The sequence below is a fragment of the Bidens hawaiensis genome, unplaced genomic scaffold, assembly GCF_021521415.1.
Source record: "Bidens hawaiensis isolate Kalapana, Puna unplaced genomic scaffold, B.hawaiensis_p1.1 tig00015978_1, whole genome shotgun sequence".
NCBI classification, from domain to species: domain Eukaryota; kingdom Viridiplantae; phylum Streptophyta; class Magnoliopsida; order Asterales; family Asteraceae; genus Bidens; species Bidens hawaiensis.
Genome location: NW_027492440.1, coordinates 190,208 through 199,627, shown reverse-complemented (window position 1 = coordinate 199,627; position 9,420 = coordinate 190,208). Strand labels below are relative to the sequence as shown.

The window sequence follows — 9,420 nt, the reverse complement described above, 5'->3', positions numbered from 1 at the left end:
ACTTATTGACATGAGTACGGAGGTGACAGTGTGACAACTTTTTGCAGTCTATACTGTATAGATCCTATACGAGCCGTATAGATATTCCTAGTTGATACCAAGATCTTGAACTAAGAGACTCTATGTATTATCACTTTTTCGTATTAATAAATTGAGGTAGGAGATAACTTTCCCCTCCCGAGGTTGTTTTCTGAGGATCCTTACCAGGATCTAAGGTTTTTTCCTTGCTATATCACTGTGTTCACCTGCACATTTATTGCAATTACTTAACTCAATGGTGGTCAACAGTGGTTTTAAAGTGGTGGTGGTGGTGGTGTTTAGGTGGTGGTGGTAATGATGTTCAAGTTGAGTTCTCCGGCAAAAACGTTTTCTAGCGACCGACAACTAACGACGTTAGGATTTTATTAATCAGAGTCTGTTGATGAAAACTATGTTAACAGGTGGAACCGCTAGCAAATATTTCGTTAGCTAAATTATGACGATAAATAGTTGATAGTTGAGATTATTTAAATCCAATAAATCTTTTAATCACCAATATTTTCGTATCAATCTTTCAATATATTAATTTCCATCAAATTAAAAGGGACCGACACAAACAAAAAAACAAACAAACAAATTAGTATGTATCAAAATGAATAAATTTGCAAACGCCTGATCGACTTACTAAACATTATTCCTTTTTCTCGTTTTCTAATACTAACCAAAATATAAGTAAAATCTCACATATTTTCATTGAAAAACATCTCACTATAAGACTGATTCAAATATACATTCTTGTATATTATCATTCATTTTTAAGAGCAAGCAAAGCATTCAAAGTAATAAAATCAAATTAAAGATCTAAAAACAATAATTGTCATATTAATTGTTTATTGGATTACATCGAAACAAAAGGCAAGCGGGCAACAAGCTGCGCCGCTACCCCTTTTTGAATCGTAAAACCCAATCTTTTAAAAATTATATTTGCTGATCTTGGAGTCATAACATTACTATGCATGACCCGCTGAACACGGGTAAGTAGCTCCACAGCTTCAGGCGCGAGGAAACCAAAAGTGTCAAAAGTAAAAGGAATAAATACATGTTGGTTGTCAAGACACGCCTTTTCATGTTTTTCCACCTTACCTGAAGCAGCTTTTAATGCGGCTTGACCGACCGCGAAACCACTACTCCCTAAGCCCACCAAAGGAGAAACCCCTGTTAAATCCACACACACGTGTTTCCCTCCTATCCATCCAAACACCAAAATGTCAGCCGGTCGAAGAGATGATCTTCCCTCCGACGGGAGGGACGGGTCAGTCAGGAAATTCACAGGTGCTTCTTTCTTAACAGAAATTCCAGCTCGCCTAAATATATCAAAGAGCACATCCCTAACCAGATCGTGTCGGTACTTGAACCCTGGGAGCTCTTTACAAGATTTAGAAATTTGTTTGCTGCATAGAATTGAACCCATGACCTTGCACATACAAAGCCTAGAACTTACCAACTAGTACAACACTTAAATCAAATTGTTTAATACAAAGTCTTCTCTTGTTTCACGGCCTCAACCATTAAGCCACCATTACCAGGACACTTCGTTAAACTTGTAGTTGAATATTCAAGATGAAGTGGCCTAATAGGATATTGTCATCGTGCTAGCATGTATTGGTTGAATCTAGAAAATCATGAGTATGATGGAAGAGATGGTGTTCATTAACACTATACCAACTAAATATTCGATTAATATTAGTATCCAGCGTTATCACTATCTTATAGTTTAACTCGATTTTTTTTATATGTAATTTTTTTAAGTGAATGTGAAAAACAAACTTCTATTATCATATCTCCCTTGTTTTATCACCAGAGCCGTCTCGTGGGTAAGTTAAATGAGGCGAAGGCGTTAGGCCTCCAGTTTTATAGCGACTCCATCTTAAATAGGAGTTATGTATTATGAGATTTAAAAGTATAGTTTTTTTTAGAATTTTTAACTCATTAATGGCCACAAGCTAAGGAGGATTGCCTCATATATCATCCAAATTCCATAATTCTTGGATGCCCTCTAGTGCTACACACATAAAGAAAAAGAAAAAAAGGCCTCGACATTTTAGTTAGTTTTAGGCCACTGAAGACGTTGAGCCATCCGTGTTCACCACTGACCTTGAGCATTTGTATAAAACAATATTTGATGTTGCATTCATGTCCAACAAGTAATATATGCATAAAGATGCGAGATGAATTATAACGGTATTCGTCTAATTTCTTTTCATCCTTTTTCTTAGGTTGTGTTCCCAAATCTTTGAGAAGATAAATGAAAAGAAATAGAAGAAAACTGTAAAAGATTTGTGTTCTTAAGTTTTGTAGTTAAAGGAAATGAAAGGAAAGAATGAATTGCTCATACTTTTTCCTCATAAATTTCCTTTGGAAGGATTTGAAGAGAAATTAAAATACCCTCCTAACTGTTTTTTAATTAAAGGAAATAATGAACCGTCCATACTCTTTCCTCATAAATTTTCTTTGGAAGGATTTGAAGAGAAATTAAAATACCCTCCTAACTGCATTTTAAATCCTTTTATTTACTTTCCTTTCTTTCAAACTCAAACTCAAAAACACAAACATCTTTTTATTTATCTTACCTTCATTTCTCTCACTCAATTTTTTTACTCTCTCTCTCTCTACTGTTTATGAGCATTCTTAACCCATCTCTTAAAAGTATGTAAAGAAAGTTTGCAAATTATAGGATTAGGTTTTGAGTGGTTATGAGTGTAAATTATAGGATGGAGAGCGAAAATGTAAATGATTTTTTGTAAATTTAGGGAAGATTTGTTTGCCCCTATTTATTTTTTAATATATGTTGAATTGGTTGTGAGTAGAAGAGAGATAAAAGTGTAATGGTAAATATAAATTTAATTGAACAGTAAAAAAATGTAATGTTAGTATAATTATAGAGATGAAGATGGAGAATAGACTGAAAACTTTATAATATTGATAGGAGGAAGATTGAGACAAAAAAACTCCCCAATCTCATTAATAACTGTCTTATACATATGTCCTAATTAAGCATCCACACAACACAAATTATATTGTAGAATCATCACTTTTTGAAGTTTCTATAGTCGTACCAAACCTCATCTCCTCATGAACTCTCACTAAACCATGTTGATGGAGTAAAACCAAGTCTCTATCCTAGGGCTCTAAACGAGCCAACCCAACCCATGTTGGATCAGGTTCGGGCTTGAAGTTAAACAAGCCAGCTTGACTCAGCTTGTTTATCTAAACAAGCGTAAATGTTGATCTCAAGACTCAAGCCAACCAATTTTTAAAAAAAAACAATTATATTTTTTACACATATTAATGTACATTAAAAAAATAAAAAACATTATATTTTTAATATACACAATTCAGATTTATAAACTACAGCATTCATTATCTGTATTTCAATTTTCAAGTGAGCTTTGAGAAATCTCATGCTAGATATGGGCTAACCATGTCTTTTTCTAAACCAGAACCAGGAAGGAACCGGTTATGGGTTTGGTCAACAAAAGTCAAGAACCGGGTCGGTTTAGAACCAGTCCCGGGTATAGTCAGGTTGACCAATTTGACCAAGTTTTATTGGTTTTGGCCGGGTCGGGGCTAGGTTTTAACCGACTAGAGATAGAACCGATTCCCGAGGCCCGCATCAGGTCCGGAACCAGGTGTTTTGTCCACTTCAATCTCAAGCAGCAAGTTTCTAACCAACAGTCAAAAAACTGTATTTAACCCGGCCCAAGAACCTTTGTTGACCCGGCCCATTGACAGTTCCCATCATCATCAGAAACAAACCCAGCATGATTTGAAAAGTCATATCTCATAAGCTGTCAAAACAACTTCACTTTTAACTTTTATATTTATAAACTTGAGCCGCATGCACTACCAGCAGACGTACCCTTCCTTCTTCATCATCATCTTTTTCTCCATTTTCAAAACCCTCCAACTTTTCAGACACCCAATCCCTTAAACATTCAAACAATCGTTTCACAAGTCACAACATACCCATTTGCCAAAACACCCAAAAAAAAGTTGAAATTTTTATGTTTGAGTTTCGATTTTGATCGAAATTGGCGGTCGATTGATCATTATTAGAGCAAAATATTGGAAATTGGTTTGTGGGTTTTGTGTTTGTTGATCGATCGGAATTAGTTTGTGGGTTTAGGGTTTGTGTTGTTGATATATATATAATGGGTGGAATGTCGTCTGATAATGTTCATGGGCTTGTGTTGGCTTTGTCTTCGAGTGTGTTTATTGGATCCAGCTTTATTATTAAGAAGAAGGGCCTTATGAATGCTGGTGTTTCAGGAATTAGAGCAGGTTTTAATAACCCCCTCTCAATTTTTATTTTGAATTAGGGTTTATGAGCTGATTCTGATTAAATTCTGTTTAAATTATTGGTTTTTGTTAATCTTTCGTGATGCAAATCTTGTTTAATTTATGGGCTTTGTAACATCAGAGGCGCCCTTTGAATTTAATTATTATTTTTTTTTTGGAATCTATACGTTAAAATTCCGACCGCACCCTAAGAAAATTGAGACCGACCCCATGGATTTTTAAAACCGACCCTCAAGAAAATCCTGTTTGGCTTATGGATTTTGTCAATTATACATGAAGCTTTTATGGTTTTTTTTTAATCTTTCATGCTCAATTCTTGGAAGACCTATAGATTTTATTAATTTTTTCGTGATAAAATCATGTTTAACTTGTGAGTTTTGTTATTATTTCTAGATCAAATCATTTTAACTTATGGGCTTTATTAACCTTTGATGATCAGGTTTTCTTTAATTCTTTCATGATCAAATCTTGTTTAACCTTTAGATTTTGTTAATTCTTTCATGATTAAACCTCATTTAACCTATAGATTTTGTTAATTCTTTCATAATCAAATCTTGTTCAACTTATGTATTTTGATCAAGCAACCTTAATTATCTATAAGTTCTTTGATTAGGTTCAGGAGGCTATTCATACTTAAAAGAACCCTGGTGGTGGGCCGGGATGATAAGCAGTAAGCTCTAATTTCACCACACTTTTGCATTATTCCTTTTGTAACATTTGAACCCTCTCTCACAAGTTCCGATGGGATCGAGCGCATTATACAGCGTTATAATCAAACACAAACCCACAATTCTAAATTTTTTTGTTCTTATTACAAGTTTAATCAATTTGCAGTGATCATCGGTGAGGTGGCAAATTTTGCAGCTTATGCATATGCGCCGGCAATACTTGTAACCCCTTTAGGTGCCCTAAGTATGATAATCAGGTATTGTTAACATATTTATGGTAATTTTCTTGATATAAATGCTAAATTTTAGGCCTGCAAACTAACCGGACGTTTAGTGAACAGTTCATGAACTGTTCAGCCGGAAGTTCGTTTATCTAATAATTATAATTCAATAAACATGAACAATAAGTTTTGTTCATTAGTTAAAAGAACAAACACGAACAAATGTCTCTTTCGTTCATTTATAAACTAATATATTCATTAAAATCTTTTGACTCATTACATCTTAGTCTAGTGTTAACAACTTTCGTTCAATGTGTGTTCGGTTAAAGTTAAAGGAACGAACAAGAACATGATCCGTTCATGTTCATTCGGTTCTTTTGCAAGCCTGCTAAATTTTATATATTTACTCACATAATAATATAATATCATGTTATCTGTACCACAAAATGTTATTCAGTGCAGTTTTAGCCCATTATTTTCTGGATGAGAGGCTGCATATATTTGGTGTAGTCGGGTGCGCGCTGTGTATAGTGGGGTCCACCACAATTGTCTTGCATGCGCCACAAGAGACTCAAGTCAAGTCGGTTAAAGAAGTTTGGTTCTTTGCAACCGAGCCCGGTACGTTATATTATATTCTTTAATAAGAACGAATTACACAGATGGTCCTTGTGTTTACCCAAATTACGGATTTGATACACATGTTTCAAAAGTTGCACCTTTAGACAATACATTTTCAAAAAAGTAACACACTTAGTCTCAGCCGTTGGTTGCGGTTATCCTTTTCTGTTGAATGTGTGCGAAAAGACCAAAATACCCCTTCTCTATATACTTTATATAAAAAATCAAATTATGTTGAAATAAAAATATAATGAAATATTTAGATAAAAGCATTACATATAATTAGTATTTTTGTCATTTTAGAAAATTGATAGAAAAAGTTAATCCCATCTGTGTCTGGGACTCTGGTCTAAAGGTGTAATTTGTGAAAAGTATGTATCAAGTCCGTAATTTGGGTAAACCACATAGACCATCCATGTATCAATCTATAATTTAGATCATATACTTAACAAACAAGATTATGGCTTTTGGTTTTTTAATTCTAACACAGAATTTAGGATCTTAAAACAGGATTTCTGGTTTATGCTGGCATTGTATTGGTTGTCGTTGGAATACTTATTTACCGTTATGTGCCACTCTACGGTGGGACCCATTTAGTTGTATACGTCGGGATTTGCTCTCTTATGGGCTCCCTCACGGTCCGTGCTGTTTTCTTATTTTTATATGCTTATAATTTGGCGTTACTCGTTTATCTTTAATATTTGTGAAAAATGTAGGTAATGTGTGTAAAAGCAGTTGGGATCGCGATGAAATTATCGTTTTCGGGAAGCAATCAGTTTGTATATTTCCAAACTTGGTTTTTCACTATATTGCTTGTGGGTTTTGTTCTTATGCAACTGAATTATTTGAACAAGGTAATTTTAAAGAAATTTAATTTATTATTCTTTAAATATACTAATTGTAACAAAGCAATATTTGCATGTAATTCTTGATTTATTGAAATTATGTGTTTGCAGGCACTTGACACCTTTAATGCTGCTGTGATTTCGCCGGTTTATTATGTCATGTTTACAAGCCTCACAATCTTGGCCAGTATGATCATGTTCAAGGTGATTTATATTTACAGTAATCATAACATTAAAACCAAATTTTCAACTTTTAACGTTTTCTTGAAATTTATTGATCATGTCAAGGTGATTTACATTTTACTGTAACTACTAGGGGTGTGCATGGGTTGGTTTGGATCGATTATTGGCTCATATCAAACCAAAAACCGAAAATTTGGTTTTTGAGTTCTTGAGTTTTTGAAAACCAGTTGGTTCAGTCATTTCGGTTTGGTTTTGGTTATTTCGGTTTTACCATTTGGGCTTTAATATTTTGGCTGAAAAAAATTTGGCTCTAAATAATGAATTTGGGCCTAAATCTTTATGTTAATTTATGATTAACTGATTATTCTTATACAAGTGGGCAAAATCATTGGGTTATGCCATTTATTAAATTCTTGTAAATTATTTAACATTCAAAATTAAAATGAAAATCCATATATTTTGGTCTTGTTTCGTTTTTTCGGTTTTAAATACAAGCAAAACCGAAACCGAAATGAAAGTTCAGTTTTTACGAAAACATGAAAACAAACCGTCGGATTTTGTTTGAGTTTGGCTAGTTCTGTTTTTCTCAGGTACGGAAAGTTTTAATGCACACCCCTACATGACACCCAAACTAAAAATTTTAACTTTTTTAACATTTTCTTGGAATTTATTTGATCATGTTTAAGGTGATTTACATTTTACAGTATCCATGACACCCAAACTAAAAATTTTTAAATTTTTAACATTTTCATGAAATTTGTTTGATCATGTTCAAGGTGATTTACATTTTACGGTAACCATGACATGCAGCTAAATATTTCATTTGTTTAACATGCTCTTGAAAAATAATTGACCAAATTGTGATTCTTGCAGAACTGGGATAATCAAAACGCATCGCAGATAATATCCGAGCTGTGTGGTTTTGTGACTATTTTCTCTGGGACGTTTCTCCTTCATAAAACTAAGGATATGGGAACTCCAGCAACACCTGCAGAAGAAGCCGAAATGAAAACCCCCGTAAGGGCGGAATTGTAAATTGGCGCTGGAGTTCTGAAATAGTAGGCTAGATTAGAGACTACTAACAGGAGGGTTGCTAGTGCACATATGGTTAGATGCTGCTGAGAACCATGAGGATTTGTTTCATTCATACCTTTGCCTATTTTAGTTAACATTGATTATTATGATTCTTTATTGTTTGCATTTATGTGCATATTGTGATACAATTGTTAGAAAGATTTTTGTTTACTTCATCAGGTTTCGGTTCTAACTTTTGGTGTTTTTGTATTTTTAATCATTGGAAATTATATTTTGATTTTTCAAATTAACTCTTTTAAACTGTGGTTTTAACTCATGTGGTTTGTTCAAATTTAATATTTAAATCCAAAACTTTAAGATTTACTTTGTTCGTCTCTAGAGTTTCATTTTCATTGCAATTTTCGTTATCTGCTACTTCTGCCAAAATGTGTTATCGAGATGGGCACAAATTGCACTGAAAATAAAACTCTAGCGACAAAAATCTCAAGTTTTAAACTTTTAGACTGAAATAACAAATTTAAACAAGTCAAGATGAAAACCGCAGTTCTTTTTAACTTATGAATTTTTATGGGCAACTATATCCCTTAATTTTTTTGTTAATAGTGCCATTCTAAGGGCAATCGCTATACACAGGTGGAGGCCCTCATATGATCCGACGTGGCGTCTCAAATGAGGAAGGACCTCATTTGAACAATCCCCCCTCCCTAATTATCTCATTTCAGTATTGACATGAGGCCACTGATAGCGGTCACGCGGCCCAATGGAGGAAGGGCCAATCAATTTTTTTTTCTTTTTCAATTCTTTTTATTATTAAACAATGGAATAGTGAAGAGTGAGTGATCCATACTGGTAGTTGAAATGTGATGTTGAATGATAGAGGAAAAAATTAACGTGACCCATACGTGACGAATGAAGGGAAATGACTCAAATGAGTTTTAGCCTAATAATACATGATATTGAAATGAACCAACTTTCAATATTTTAGTGGTTCTTTTCTTAATGGCTTTTAAAGTTTTATATACACGTGACATCTAGGTGTGTGTAGTGTGACAAAATAAAGTTTTATATGTAGTATTTCTATTGGGCGTTTAAAGGCCAATCACAAAACAACACATATAGAAATTAGTTGTTACACCATGACTTTTTAAGGCCAGAAGAAAATAGCTTCTTTGTTTATCACGTATTTTTTCACTTTTTTTCTTTTTTCTGAACAATAGATTTAAAAAAAAAAACTAAAACACTATGATGGGTATACAATTACATTGGTGTCCACTATCACCTTCTTCCCTCAGCCCCTAGCCGTCGACCATCTAGTGTCCACTAGTGTCCACTGTGGCCCTTGCCATGACGCCATCGCCACTCACCTATCCATTGTCGAATTTAACCTAATTATTCATTTCTAATGACAATTGACGTACTAGTTATTTTTGAAATTTTGGTTTGGTTTGGTTTGGTTTGGTTTGATATTCTTGTATGGGTCAAACTTGTAGATTACGCGTAGAGTTATCAAGT

General features: G+C 33.9%; 1 protein-coding gene across 1 annotated transcript; it reads left to right on the top strand.

Moving 5' to 3' along the window:
* The first annotated feature begins 4,190 nt into the window (after nucleotides 1-4,190).
* LOC143550249 (putative magnesium transporter NIPA1) lies at nucleotides 4,191-8,008 on the top strand. Its single transcript, XM_077040937.1, has 8 exons — nucleotides 4,191-4,320; nucleotides 4,952-5,008; nucleotides 5,173-5,263; nucleotides 5,685-5,845; nucleotides 6,356-6,483; nucleotides 6,562-6,699; nucleotides 6,802-6,894; nucleotides 7,747-8,008. The coding sequence occupies exons 1-8, from the start codon at nucleotides 4,191-4,193 to the stop codon at nucleotides 7,906-7,908; spliced, it is 960 nt and encodes a 319-aa protein (XP_076897052.1). The 3' UTR covers nucleotides 7,909-8,008.
* The last annotated feature ends 1,412 nt before the right edge of the window (nucleotides 8,009-9,420 follow it).

Bases quoted from the DNA above. Each gene is read 5' to 3' on its own strand.
- LOC143550249 (XM_077040937.1), top strand. From the start codon at position 4,191: ATGGGTGGAATGTCGTCTGATAATGTTCATGGGCTTGTGTTGGCTTTG. The intron at 5,846-6,355 runs GTACGTTATATT...ATCTTAAAACAG, and splicing joins GTTCTTTGCAACCGAGCCCG to GATTTCTGGTTTATGCTGGC. The intron at 6,700-6,801 runs GTAATTTTAAAG...ATGTGTTTGCAG, and splicing joins AACTGAATTATTTGAACAAG to GCACTTGACACCTTTAATGC.